The sequence below is a fragment of the Engraulis encrasicolus genome, chromosome 18, assembly GCF_034702125.1.
Source record: "Engraulis encrasicolus isolate BLACKSEA-1 chromosome 18, IST_EnEncr_1.0, whole genome shotgun sequence".
NCBI classification, from domain to species: domain Eukaryota; kingdom Metazoa; phylum Chordata; class Actinopteri; order Clupeiformes; family Engraulidae; genus Engraulis; species Engraulis encrasicolus.
The window spans coordinates 2,958,748-2,974,046 of NC_085874.1; the positions used below are offsets into that span (position 1 = coordinate 2,958,748).

The following is a 15,299-nucleotide window of genomic DNA, read 5'->3' on the forward strand; positions in this document are numbered from 1 at the left end:
ATGCAATGAGGGGTTAGGTGCCTTGCTCAAGTGCACTTCAGCCATGGATGATCAGGTGGGATTCAAACCCAGAACCCCCAGATTGAAATACCAACTCCCTAGCCCCTAGGCCACAGCTGCCCCTTCAGTACCACTGAAAGAGATAATAAACACACACACAAACCGTACCCCTCTGCATGGAAGTGTAACATCTGCAGTTTATAAATAAAAGAGGAGTTTGACTTGTCACATGATAAATGTGCAAGAAACAACTTGTGAATCGCTTTCCAATAAAATGATATGGTGCCCTTTGTGACATAATGCATCATCAAATAAAACTTTTTCGCACCACTTAATGTTACAGTTGCTTTTCAGTGCTTATACCGTACATGTAACCACGTGTAATACAGTATAGCCCTAGGCCTAACAATTGTAGTGCTTTAAATGTCCTCTCCTGCTGAAACCAATTGAACTTGAAATGCATGTTGGCATCCAAGACTGGAGAACAACAATCCTTCAAACACAAGTGATACCTGAATAAGTAAGCCTTATCTGAAAACATGTTGTGTTGTCAAACCAACGTTGAAACATAGATAAATGTCCTTGTGTCCATGTTTTTCAGACATAGAACGTATAGTATATATTTTGAATGTTAAATAACCTCCCATATAAAACAGAGTTTACCCAGGTCGACAACAGGGCACAAAGTTTAAGGACAGAGGAAAGTGTGCAAGTTTGGAGAAATGATTTGCAGCCATCCGCTCCTCTCCTCTCCTCTCCTCTCCTCTCCGCTCCTCTCCTCTCCTCTCCTCTCCGCTCCTCTCCAGCGCAATTCGTTCCAATGCTTATGTAACATTGCCCTCTGGAGTAAGAGAGCAGTAAATGCCCACACTGGTAACAGCATACTCAGCATTTACACAACATGCAGTATCAGGAGGACATGAGGGGCATTATTGTTATCGAGTATTTGCCTGTGAATTGCTTGTATTAGGTGCCAAAATGTATGTTGCTGTCGCTATTGTACAATAGAGTCAATATACAATATATTATGTAGGCCTACATAATATATGCCTACTCCTATATGCTACAGTATATCACGAAAGTGAATACACCCCTCACAGTTTTGCAGATTTTTGAGTATATCTTTTCATCGGAAAGCATTACAGAAATTTCACTTTGACACAATGATTAGTGACCTTTTAACAACATATTTAACCGCTTAAATTTCTTGTTCAGTCAGAATAAAACATCTCATCTCTCAAGAGAGATGAACAGGCCAAGGATATGGATCACTGGAACCATGTCGTGTGATCTGAAGAGACCAAGATAAACAAATTTGCTTTCGATGGTGTCAAGCATGTGTGGTGGTAAACAAGTGAGTTTTACAAAAAAGGTGTATCCTCTCAATAGTCAAGCATGGTAGTGGGACTGACATGGTTTGGGGATGCATGAATGCTGTCAACATTGGCAATCTGAAATACACCTAAAAGAAACATGCATGTCAACATGCACTGTGACTACAGAAGCAGATCATGATATTCTCCATAGGATTGCATTCAAATCTCACACTAATCTATTCAAGCCAGATGCAGACTCAAAATGTAAAAGTTCAATGCAAAGAAAAGTTGAAACGCACACTGATGACCTCCCTTGTCATCCCTTTTCATTTCGTTTCATTTCGAGACGATTCGAGCCAACATAGCCCCTTCTCTACCGGATTTTAATCTGGGGTGTACTCACTTTTGTGAGTACATGTTCAAACATTAATGGCTGTATTTTGTTTTTTTCTGAGTGAACAAGAAATTTAAGTGGTTAAATATGTTGTTAAAAGGTCACTAATCATTGTGTCAAAGTTAAATTTCTGTAATGCTTTCCTATGAAAAGATATACTCAAAAATCTGCAAAACTGTGAGGGGTGTATTCACTTTCGTGATATACTGTATATGTTGGGGTTTTCTGAGCTACAGTTTTTTGGGACGTACAGTACATAAGTGTACTCAGACAATAAAAGTGATTATGAGAGGTCTTTTTTATGCCTCTGTCTGCATTTCCTCAAAGCCCAATTCAACACCTCAACACCATTATACATTTGTGATAAATACAGAAAATTAATTTCTTCAAAGTCCTTTGGCTATGAGCAGTGTTGCAATGGTCACCTGAACTGAAGCTTTCGTCTACTTCATCCCAGAACAAAGGAAGTTGGAGAAATGCATCCAGTGTGCGCGTGTGTGTGTGCGTGCGTGCGTTACTGTTTGTTTGGGTTTTTGTCATTGCACATTGTTTAGCACCAAACACACAGGCATTTGTCACACTGCACTGATCCATCAGCTATGGAGATACTCTAATGGTGAGCGACAGGCAAGACAGGCAACTAGAGCACCATTCAGCCGAACATGTAGGCCTACACACACACACACATACAGAAAGAGAGAGAGAGAGAGAGAGAGAGAGAGAGAGAGAGAGAGAGAGCAGATATGCACGTGCATGCACACACACACACGCTCTCTCTCACTCACGCACTCAGTCACTCAGTCACTCACTCACGCACACACGCACGCACGCACGCAGGCACGCACACACACACACACACACACAGGTGACAGAGTCTTGATGTGTCTGAGAGGGCTAGTGGGTGAGCCGGGACTACAGTGATGAGTTCTGTACTCTGTGTGGCTTAGAAGAGGAGACGAGATTTAGATGTGATGGAATAGCAGTTGCTTTGAATAATAATTTGCTCCTGGTTTCACATATGAATATTATGAATATGACTAAGGGTGAGAGAGAAGAGGATTTTCCAGAAGAATAAGAAATTGGTCACCTTGGTCACCTTGAGTGCCATCAAAGGCTCTGTGTATTTGGGAAATTGCATAGGCTACTGTTGCATCACCATGTGTTATTGTTTCACAGCATGCTGTGCTGCATACAGTATAAGAATGTTGCCAAATGTGTAACACTTCAAGCAGGTGTTGAAAGTGCCTCAGGTCTCAAAGGTGTAGAGTACCTTCAAAGTCACTGCTGCTACTGGGAGTTCATATGAGAGAACATAGCTCTCCAAGCACACGTGTAAGCTTCATGTTATATTCATAAGGATATTGTGCTGCTTGGAAATCACCAAGACAGCATGGGTCAAGTAGGCCTACTCAAACATCGATTTTGAAGGAAATTATTCTAGTCACACATGCAGTACACTATATGGCTGATAACCAGTAGCCTAGTATTCTGATGTTCACTCAAAAACATTTGATTTGTAACGGTTGATGACTTGAAAATTATGATGACTTTTATTATTATTATTACTATTATTATTGTTATTGTTATTATTATTATTATTACTATTATTATTATTGATTATTCAGGAAAAACAGTGAAATGTGTTATTTGCATAATAATTTGGAGCGTGGTAGTACAAGTCTATCATAAGCATATCATGATACCATGCACAGCCCTAATTACATTTCTTTTTTTATTCTAAACAGAGTGGATCTGTGTTTGTATTAGTAACCATTGTACTTTGACCTAACACTGCATTTGAGATGAGAAACATGCTGGAAACTGTTGGTGAAAGAGCACCATATGTGTTTTTCGATGTTTAATTTTGTAATTCTGCTTAGCCACCTGTGTCAACATTTTGATAACAAAAAGTTGGATTGTGTGTGTTGTGATGGGTTTTTTTTTTGTTTTGCTATTTACAGAATACAGAGCAGTAGAGCCTCAACTGTTCCACAGTTAAAAAAAACATTCTGAAATAAATATTGCCATAAGCATTATTATTAACAATGTAGGCCTAAATAACATTTTCACTGAATGCATTTCGGATAACATTTTCTGTTTTGTATTAGTCTAATTAGTTTAAATCCAATTACAAAATTATCACACAAAAATTCCAAGGTAGAATAGTCAGTGGCATGCCCATTTTGGGGGCAGGTGCTCCAGGGGAGGGGCAGGTGGCATGTGGAACTTCCGTCAGCCTCACTAGGCTATAGAGGCTGTATCAGGGCATTACTGTCACCTGATCATGTCAACATAGCCCAGTGGTTCTTAACCTTTTTTCTTAACGCACCCCCTTACCTGTGCCCAAGACAAGCCGCGCACCCCCATCCCAAACGTCTACACGTGTATACGCACTAAAAACTGATTTAAGTGATTAATTACAATGATTCTTGCTTGAGACATTAATCAATACCTTAATCTCTTTACAGGGGACCAAAACATTTTTTCATTTGGTCTTGAGTTGGCCTAATTATAATGTTCGCAAGCAGAATTCGTGAAAATTCCACGCACCCCCTGAAATATCTGGCGCACCCCCAGGGGGTGCCCGCACCCCAGGTTAAGAACCACTGACATAGACCACAGAACATTGTCACAAAAAATGACAAAAAAAGAACATTCAAAAAGGGCATTTTAGTCCAGTAGCCTACAGAAAAAAGGAGCAGGTCACAGGTGCTTTAGCACCACCTCGTCCCTATCTGTGCACGACTACGTCTGTGCGTACAAACAGCATACAATGTACAATGTACAAGGATGACCAAATGCATCATATAGTATCCATCCCACCCCCAGTCACATACACTTCACCCTATACCATCACCATCACTTCACCTTCACTCCCTATTACCATGCACTTCCAAACCAGGAACAGTTTCATCCCTCAGGCATTATATACAGTGCTTAATTTGAGCCGGATCATGCCGGAACAGGATCCCCCACCTCGTAATTTTGACCCCCCTGTGTTCCGGGACTTATTATGGCTGATCCGGAACCTCTCGTGAATGAATAAAAAAAATATATAGAGGCTACTATATTGTAACGGACTATCTCTGCCTCCTCAGGAGTGAGAGCGCAGCATTACCCCATGTTCGCTACATTTCCCATCTCACCGAGCAGCCTATAGGCCTAAATTGGGGTTGAGACTGTCAGGATCGCAACAACCACAAGCCGAGTGAGCAAGCGAGAAGGAACCATGAAGTGTGCGCGCAGAGAAGACCATCATTTCTGAATGCTAAAGCCAGACACTGATGTGCGCTGTTCCAAATTGAGACCGAGCGCGCAAGTCTGCAAACAAGGGTTTGCAAAAGTGCACTAGCCTACTTAAAAAATGAGAAAAGATGTTCGTTGTGTTGATCTAAGTTATTTCTTGGTCAGTGTTTTTTTATTCATATTTGGAAAGGTAAAGGCTAAACCAAGGCAGTCGTATTGCTGCCTGACGCCCAACTCATAACCTTTAAAACTTAAAAATAGCCTACAGTCGGCTGCACCGTTACAATATGGTAGAGCTGAAGGCAACGCGCACCGACTGAAAAAAAACTATCGACATATTTTATCGTCGCGACGCACGGGCATGTAAGTTAATTATTCGACATATTGGATTTCCAATGGAAAACAAAGCCATCTCACAAAACTAGTGTAAGAGAGTGTGTTTGTTTGAGTGAAAGGGAGAGGATTCTGAAGTGCTTTTGGGGACTTTTGGGGTCTGCAAGCATGGAGGAGGCCAAGTTAAAATTTAGCAACATTCAAGACGAAAGTCGCGACCTCCCCACTTTTATTGCAGTAGGAGAAGTCCAGCGTTTGCGTGGCTATTTTGGTGGGGGAAGCGCAATTGGTAGCCTACTGCTTGTCCCATACATTAAGAATCTATAGATCTACTAGACTACATTTCCATCCCTACTATACTCCCGTCCCTACTGACTAAATGTAGGCTACGTGAAGTTGCCCCTCTCTCGTTGTTTGTTCATATGCGCGGATGAGATGGAAAGCCTGGCTGTGCCAAACATTGTTTAAAAGTTCAAATTTTGGTCGGCACACAAGGTTTTGGACATACTAATTTCTAGTGGCACCTGGGCTGCGTTTGGTGCATTGATCAGTCATGTAGCCTAGCGAAAAAGACAGCCTGGGTGACAGGATGAGATCTTCCTCGGCTGGCGAGCGCTCAGCATGTGTGCGCGCGTTTCCTTCTCTCCCAAGACCAGACAGTTGCTTACAAGTCAAGTTGAGCACGAAAACAGCAAAGACAAGGTGATAGGCCTATTTCATTCAAATAGGGCCTACACGCTCCAAATAAAACATTGGTCGGAGGGATTTTCAACCGGACCGTAGCGCGAGCAGACAGTCAGTGTGAAAAGCCAAGTCTACCGGGAAAATCGCCGCTCGCTTACCATCAGTGCGCGAGCCCTGAAAATCGCAGCTCGCTTACCATCAGTGCGCGAGCCGTTGAAACAGTGAAGTGGCATATCACAGCAGCACATGCGGATTAGCCAAATTATATGCAACAAAGTCGCCAACAAAGCGTGGATTTAACGTTTAATAGGCCTATGCCAACGTTGTGTGAATACGGGAAAGGATATGAATTGGACAGCCATGCACTGTCCTTTCAATAGGTAGACTAGTAGAAGACCGCTTCGGTTTCTTTTCACCTCATGGGGAAAGCATAATTTCCATGCACTGCACGAAACTACTAAGCATAAAGTTAGCGATCAAACAAAAAATATTTGTTGTTGTCATTACAGCATTTAATAGGCTATGGCTGTTGTTTAAAATAGCCATTGGATCGCCAACCGTCCCTTGTATTAAGAAACAAAAGTATGGATATGAGCTGACATGGGACTCAATGTCGTTAAAATGCAGGGAATTGCATCTAATTTTTTCCCGTTTTTATTTGTTTGCGTAATAATAGTTTTTCTGTGCGTTCCGGGACCTCTGTCCAACTCATCGTCGCTGTGATGCCATATGTGTTTTGCGTTCCGGTACCTTGTGATTTACAAATTAAGCACTGATTAGATTGCTTACCTGCCATGAAACACCATGTGCAAGAGTCACTGCTCCTTCTTTCTTCATTTCTCTTTTTGTAACCTACCTACTTTTATTGAGACTTGTCTGCAATAAATGATTGCTTTTGTTTTAGGCCTTTTTGAGCAGAATAAAAAGCATTGTTCATGAATGCAATTCATGAGTGCATGACAATAAAACCTCTTGTATATTGTGTCTTGTAATGTATACAACATTACCGATACATTTTCTTCGTTCTATTTTACCCTGGTCACGTCTCTGTGCAACTGTCAAGTCGCTGGTGTTGGGTTTGGTTTCCTCAAGAAACTCAGTATTGGCACACCCAATCTTCACTTGTAGTCTTTATGTGGTTTTGATCGATCAATTAAATCAATCAAAAATGTATTTATTTACATAGCATAATGTCACAACTAGCCCAAACGTGTACAGTTGACTAAAATACACTTTAAAATACACATAGGCTACACACATATGTCTACACATTCACACGTCAGCTCTGGAGGCTGCCAAGATGCGACCAATTGTCAGGACTTCACGTGAGAAAGCACTCACAAGTCCAGCAAGGCAAAATTCATCACAAACAGTATTGGTCTGAGAGTAACATATCATTTTTAAGTACAGGTAGGTATCTTGGATAAATCAAAATAGTCCACATTGTCTCATGCAATCTTCTGTTCAATCATCCTCCTTTGCTTCAGGCAAATTGATACAGGAGGTGCCTCTGATTTTGTAACAAGTTTTCTTGACTGCAGCATGTTTGCTCCTTCCAAGGTCCAACTGGAAACAACTTGGGAGTCTTGTATACTTTGCAGGGTATATGCAAAGATTCTTTTCATTCTAACGGAACGTCTCCGGTATATGCACATGGATCTGAAAAAAGCATGTGGCCTCAGACTGAATGACTTGAGGTGAACTCTGCCACTCAGACCAAGAACTTGTGCCCTCCACTCGAGATGAGCTGCTCACACTCCTCCTGCAGTTTTTCCCTAGTTCGCCCCTCGAGTGCTTGGTATACAGTAAGGCATGTGTGTCATAGGCCAAGGCCTATATTAGCTGGCCTCAGTCTCAGGCAGCTTTAAGCAAAGGTCATGAGGGATGAGATCTGCTTGCACCCCGTAAAGAAGGAAAATTGAGTACGACCCCCAGTGCAATGGAGGAGTAGGGGGAGGAGGTGGGACAATTTGAGAAGCCTTCACGCATGACAGGTGAATGGCAAGAAGGATTCGATTTGTGAGAAGCTGGGGGAGAAGGTAAGACAGCTGTCAATCCATCCATGGGTCTCCTCCTGAACTAAGAAGAAACATTCATCGACTTTAAAAGGCCACGGCGTTCAGTTATGCGCTGGGCATCTTGCGCCATCATCCGCAGCTGGTTCATTTCGTAGTTGACGTTTTCCTCCATCCATTCCTCCACCGTGTCAGGGTAATAGATGGCCTCCAATTCAGAGCGGAGTTTCTGTATCACTGTGTCCCACTTGACCTTAGTCCTGTGGATACAAAACCGAAACAATCACACAACTATATGAAGGCACAACAAGCATGATGATGAACCCACTTTAGCCTAAGGTAACTTACTAACCTTTTTAGATGGGTTTGGAACATGGCTAGATTCCGTGGATTCCCAAAGTTGTACTTCCTGTGGTAACGACTGAAATGCCCAGTCAGTTGGCTGTGGCACAGACCGGAAAAATGGATTAAACGGATGTAGCAATAAACACAGCTGTGAAAAAATATATATAAAATATATATAAAAACAAACAATGGGGGAGACTTTACATTATGGTCTCTTTTAGTGCAGCTACATGTACTGTATGAACGTGTAAGATTATGTACTGTCAATGTACATACCTAACCCTGATCCTTATGTAAAATGCACATAATAATGTACATTTGGTTACACTTTGTTACTCTATATGTAATTAATGTATCAGAAAGGGTAAAACAAAGTGTAAATCAACACTTTTCTTTGTAAAAAAGAAAAAAGGGAATGTTAACAGACAAAAAAACCACATACGACTGCTGTATGAGATCTTCTATGGATAATTTGAAATCCATGTGGACGTGGTTCACCAGATGGTACACTGTTGCCCCAGGAAAGGCATCGTTGCCAGAACTGAAAACATGAGAATTGATTAGTTGTCCTCCAGCCAAGATAATCATCAACAATGGGAACTTTTTTAGACTAGTGCACTGCCGTTGTGTAGCCTTTTGTTGCACATGGGATCGCTATCCGACTCATTGCTAAAAACAAACTCAATCTGCCACAACGCTGTTATGCTATTACAGAGTCTTTAGTACCAGATTATGGGGCTAATTGGGGTTTCTGCATGAAAGGGTTTTTAGCATACCAAAGTTCTTTGTCCAGCTTTATTTCACAGCCCAAGATATGGCGAACCTCTGCCTGGGCTTTCTCATTAAAGGACCCTGAACACACACACACACACACACACACACACACACACACACACACACACACACACACACACACACACACACACACACACACACACACACACACACACACACAGACACACACACACACACACACACACACACACACACACACACACACACACACAGAGAGAGAGAGAGGATATTTTACAATAAATAATAGCCTCGTATACTGAATGATACACACTAAGTACTGTATTTCTTCCATTGTGAGTGTGATTCTTCCTTGTCTCATGTTACTCTCTTACACAGTAAATTGAGCAGTGATAATTCAACACCAGAAAAGGCCCAACACTACGATACCTTCCCTTTTTGGACTTACACTTCACCCGGTACAGACTAGCACCTGAGTAATATTACCCTGCAAAGTCTCCTGAGCGCTTTAAGCCCTTTAGTGTCTTCTCACTACGATACTTAAATTTGACTCTCTGAGTGCTGAATCAACACAGCCGCCATGGGGGTATTCCAAGAACCTGGCTCAAAAGTAAACCAGGCTGAGCATCAAATAGAAGCTTGTCCTCATTTTCTAAACTAAATAACACCTGTATGCTAGCTACTAGCAGGTCTACCATGTTCTGCAGGTTAACTTAGTCAGGTTTATCAGTTCTGTGTTCTTGGAATACCAGCTAGTCTTCTTTTCACCTACCATGCTTCAAGGTCTGGAGACAGACTCCTAGAGAAGGCATGCCAACAGGGAGAAGCTCACACAGCACACTGAAGTGGTCATACCTGCAAAACAGGGAAGGACTATATTATTCAGAATATACCACTTCACTGCGGGTGCTGTGGCACAGCGTGTCGCTAACACACCCATACCACACAGCATGACTGAGGAACCTATGGCCCGGGAGACGTTTACGGCCTGTGAGGCCGTCTTATATAGCCCCCTATATACCGGTAATTGTAATTTATGCAGTTATGTAAGTTATGCAGTTTCACATGAAATAGGACATGTTTTTAAAGCAATCTTGGAAATTACATTTGCAATACAATAAAGTTACATTTTGAAGGGACCTAGTGAAGGTGAGCCTGTTGTAAAGGTGGACACCGTCAATATAGGCCTAAAGTGCATGGGGAAATTCTGATTTGTGTTCATAGTGAGGTCCCTTTAAAGACAACTTAATAAAATGTCACAAGTCACAAGTCACAGGTCCCAACCCTACCCCATGTCTCTCTCCCATTGCATGTCTATTCTCCACTATCCTGTCAACTAAGGCAGTGTTTCTCAACCTTTTTTTAGGCGAGGCACCCTTTCAATTCATGAAAAATTTCAAGGCACCCCAAACCAACAAGCCGTAACATGGCATCGCATCCGATACCACAAAAGCGTAGAAAAGTAACACATTTGGAGACATCACACAACCTACGTTCGAAGTTGCAGCTGACTGGGGCGACCTACATTTACTAAATTGTACGTAAATGGCAGATGAAAGACTCCACTGACTAGCATTAACTTATGAATTTAAACAAATATGTATTATATTACATCATTTATTTACCCCGGCACCCCTGTTGAGAAACACTGAACTAAAGGCACAAAGACCCTTAAAAGATGTTCCAAAAATAATACACTCCAGTATTGTGAAATAATTATTAGATGGATGTTTGTGTATTACAAAGACCCATTCAGTTGTCTCAGTTGGGAAGAATGCTAATAATTCCCCAGCAGACATGGGAAAAATCATCTATAGCAGAAAATATTTTCACAAGCAAATAGCTTTACACTGGTCGTTGTGTTTTATTTTACCTTTGCCATCCAGTGAGCATAATGCCTTGTAGAGATATCTGTGGGTATTTGTGCATGGCCGTCACAATATTTAACCAAGACAAGTGGTTACGAAGGTGAGGTCCAAACTGGGTCCACATTTGGTCCACAGCCGTTGCGCCTTTAAATGCACTTGCAAACCACACATCTTTGCAACCTGCTGCTTGGTACTTAGAAATCCAGCTGCCTGAATAAAATAAGAAAACCATCATTAGCAGAATCAGGTTATAGCTGTTGTTTTTGTTGTTGATGATGATGATGTTGTTGATGTTGTTGTGCACAAATATGTTCTCCATTAGTGTAACAACCCCTCAACAACATATACAAATGTAATTTTAAAAAGCTATAAGAAAGAAGATACCTATTGCTGTGTTATCCAGCTCTGGCATAAAATTTGAGACCACTGGAGTGACAAGTTTTGGCAAACCTGATTCTGAAAAAAAAAGTTTGTGAAGCAGGTCATCAGTCCAAAGCTACCAATCTCAATGAACAGCAATCTGACTTTAGGAAGTCTTTACCTTGCAAAACATCTGTGCTAATCTCCCTCAGCATTTCATCCCACATGAGCAGTTTTATACCGGGCCACGTCTTGGTCATGAACTTGGCAACGGCATCAACGTGACTGAGGAAGAGTTTCCCAAGGTCCTTGTCGCCGCTGTGGGGCACATGCTTGGAGTCCTTGCTCATTCCTAAGTCCAACACCTGCAGAGAAGAACGAAAGGAAAATGTAAAGTTTAACCCCTTTGGCGCAGAGCCTCTGTTGTTACCTCATTGCCACAAAACTTGCAATGACCAAGTCTTAATTTATTACTTAAGGCTCTCTGTAAAGTCATAGCAATGTTGTCATGATGAAGTTTGTAACAAAGGCTTCAGACCATTTCAAGTAGAGATGCACCGGTTCTGGATCCAGCAGGATAATAGGGTTTTTCACAGGGTCCGGGTCTGGCAGGATCTTAAGCAGTGAATCCGGTATCCCGTAGGATCCTTAAAAATGAGGATCTGGTGCATCTCTAGTTTTTACATAGCCTAGGCTTTTCAGTCAGTCTTTCACAACCCCAATCGTTGCATGGAGTGAAGCCCTTTGGAAGCAGCCGTTGCAGGCAGTGTGGCAGTAAGCCAATGAGTCTAAAAAATAGTTTGACCCAACGTAATAAAAAGGGCCCACGTGTGCAAGTAGGTTATGTGTTTCAACCCTTTTGTAGGATCCGGTATCTAGTTCTGGATCAGGCAGGATCTTAAGCAGTGGATCCGGTATCCGCCAGGATCCTAAAAATCAGGATCCGGTGCATTTCTAGTTTCGAGGCATGAAAACGAAAAACGGAAACAATTCTACATGGAACTCACTCAGTTTTTTCTTCTTTCTTGTTCTTTTCTTTTTATTTAAACAATGCAGGGACTGGTATGACAATACCATACCACCAACAAGACGGAAGAGTGCGGTGTGTGTAAGATAATTCTACATGGAACTGAAACGAAACCAGAATTGGGAACGTCTATTTAATGGTGGAGCACAAAAACGGAAATATTGCTATTCCTTTTCTGTTCGGAACAAACTAAAAATGCTGATACAACGCCTTGGTTTGTGCAACTGGTTTGGTGACCTTATTGTCACCAAAACTGTAATGACCAAGTCTTAATCAGTTTAGATATAGAAATAAAATCTTTTTCATTGTCACCAAAGGGTTAAGGCCCTCTGTAATGTCATGGCAATGTTATGATGTGTTTTCAGCAAGGAATAAAAAGGCTCGCCAGTCAGCCCATTTGCGCAAAAAGGCTACAGCCCAAATTATAAGATTTCCCTTCCCTTCCTCATGCTTGCCACTGCCAGGCCTGAGAGGTGATTCTGACCTGGTCACTTCCGATGTGGAAGTGCTTGGCCTCTGGATGTAGCTTCATGACCTGTTGGAGCATCTCCTTCAGCAGCTCCAGAGACTGAGGGATGCGTGGGTTCAGGGTGTTGGGGAACTCCTCCACCTCCCTCAGTCCCACATATTTTTCATGCTTTAGAACAAACTGTCAAAGAAAATCAGGGGGAATTTAAGGACTTTCTGTCTGGTACTGCACTGTACAAACACATTAGGAAACACTGTAATATGTAAGACATGTAAGATACACATGTAAGACATTAAGATACACTGTACAGGCCAGCAGCAGTAAGGCTATGGAGGTCACAATGTGGTGAGATAGACTACTATGTAGTAGTATTGACTATCTTCTACCTGTCACCCTCCCATTTAAGTATTATTCAGGAATTCAGGATACAAATTATGAATAGGCTACCTGTATTCCGTTAAAGTGACCCTTTACCATCAAACTAAAGAATGTTTTGAACGAAACCAGTCCTAACTATTTAACCAATTTGAATTGAACCAGTTTGCAGCGAATTGAACCAAAACAGTTGAACTTGTTTGAATCGGTTCAATCCGGTTAAAACCAGGTTTGATGCCGTTTGAAGTGGATGAACCAAACCAGTTTGAACAGGTTTAATCATGTTTAATCATGTTTGCACCTGTAAGAATGGAGATTGTTGGATGACCCAGAAATTATACTGTTGCTGTTACGATTGAACCCAGCCAGTTTGAACCTGTTTGAGGCAGATCAAACCGAACCAGCTGGTTCGAAACAAATTAAACCAAGTATTATGTCATGGACCAAAAACTGATGGAAAAAATTTGGGGTGCTATGTAGGCTGATAGCCAGGCCGTGCCCTCCTAGTGACGCAACACCTTCAGCGTTGCTTCTAGTCAGGCCAAGAGCTATAAAAAAAAATCAGGAACTCCTCCCACATTGTCGGGAAGCATAAAACCATTAGAAAACTAAGGGAGGCAGGTCAACCATGTCATCTGGGAAATTTTAATTGTTATGCTCTTGGTCAGACCAAGTGTCAAAGAGAATTGAAAGCCGATGAAAATCAGGCTAGTAGGCTGATGCATCTCACCTTCTCTTCATGGAATCAATCTAAAACTGCACCTACTGTTTCAGACAATTGCTCATTTTAAGTCTGTTTCATTGTTTAAAAAAAACACACACATACTGTGTAGGCACACAGAGGATTCAAAATTATGTAGTTTGTATTGCCCTATGCACGAACAAAGACAAGAAAAACATTAAAGAGCTCAAATGAGCTGATCTGTATACAGATGGAAAGGCCTGATGATCTTACCTCAAGGTGTCCAAATGTTTGAACTAGTGGTATAATCTCAAGATTACTAATCTTTGCCAGTCTTTTAATTTCTGCAATATCATCCACACTGTTAAAAAAGAAAAAAAAGACAAGTTCAAACACCACAAAGCACCATCATAAGCCATCTCCATCCCAAAGCCTCATCTTTGTTGTTATGGCTTAAACCAGTTGCGTTCAGCCCTTCATTAATGAAAATAATATGTTTGTTTTATATAGCACCTTTCAAAGCACCCAAGGTTGCTTAACATTGTATCTGTGTAGGAATGTGTGTGTAGGGTGTTTGTGGAACCTCCAGGAAAATATGTGTTTTAAGGTTTTGGGGCATTTCGATTTGAATGTTGCCGGCTGGCAGATTGTTCCAAAGGAATGGAGCAGCTACATGGAAGGCTTTGTCAACGGTGGCCTTGAGTCTGGTGCAAAGGATGGCATCTGGCCCTTGGAAGAAGACCACAGTGATGTTGTGTGGGTATAGGGGTGAAGGAGGTTTGTGAGGTAGTGGGGTGCCAGACCATGCAGGGACTTGAAAGTAAGGAGGAGGACTTTGTAGGTGATGTATGACTTGATGGGGAGCCAGTGGTCACAGGAAAAGGTGGGTTACTGACAGAATAAACCCAGTAAATCGATGTTTTTTTTGACGAGGTTACAAGTATCATTTAAAAACATCCAGCATATTTTAAAATGAATCACACGTTGATAGGTTGGTCATTGGGTACTACTTAGTAAAGAGGAAAACACCTGTTTACACAGCATCTGACCTGTAAGCAAAGGTGGATCTGAGGATACCAAGGTTACCGTCATATGGAAACATGTCTTCATATTCCACCAGAATTCCAGTTGCTCCAAGGGAGGAGAACAGAGGGAAGATCTGGGTGTGGTGTCATTGCATGGGGAGAAAAATACAGTGACAATGTAATTATTCGTTTATGTGGCCATGGATATACATGATTTGTTCTTTTCTCACACCAAGGTGCACTGTGAGAAGGAATACATACGTACATGAAGCATCAATGTCGCCTACCTGTTCCATGTATTTCACTTTTGGGGCAGCTCCTTTGAGATCTAAATGAACTATGCGCTGTGGATTCGCAGTGCCATTTAGCAACTTCTCCTCAGGCTTTGGCAACTTTACTGCAACCAT

At 41.7% G+C, this 15,299-nt stretch overlaps 1 protein-coding gene across 1 annotated transcript in view; it reads right to left on the reverse strand.

Annotated features, from left to right (window-relative positions):
• LOC134468739 (hexosaminidase D-like) overlaps nucleotides 1-15,299 on the reverse strand; it is a 27,316-nt gene extending 12,017 nt beyond the window's left edge. Inside the window, exons 1-10 of the mRNA XM_063222614.1 lie at nucleotides 15,180-15,299; nucleotides 14,917-15,026; nucleotides 14,141-14,228; nucleotides 12,826-12,990; nucleotides 11,496-11,679; nucleotides 11,339-11,410; nucleotides 10,960-11,164; nucleotides 9,859-9,941; nucleotides 9,110-9,185; nucleotides 8,117-8,248 (exon numbers count right to left, since the gene is read on the reverse strand). Coding sequence (XP_063078684.1) covers nucleotides 8,117-8,248; nucleotides 9,110-9,185; nucleotides 9,859-9,941; nucleotides 10,960-11,164; nucleotides 11,339-11,410; nucleotides 11,496-11,679; nucleotides 12,826-12,990; nucleotides 14,141-14,228; nucleotides 14,917-15,026; nucleotides 15,180-15,299 — 1,235 coding nt within the window. The remainder of the gene's footprint in view (nucleotides 1-8,116; nucleotides 8,249-9,109; nucleotides 9,186-9,858; nucleotides 9,942-10,959; nucleotides 11,165-11,338; nucleotides 11,411-11,495; nucleotides 11,680-12,825; nucleotides 12,991-14,140; nucleotides 14,229-14,916; nucleotides 15,027-15,179) is intronic.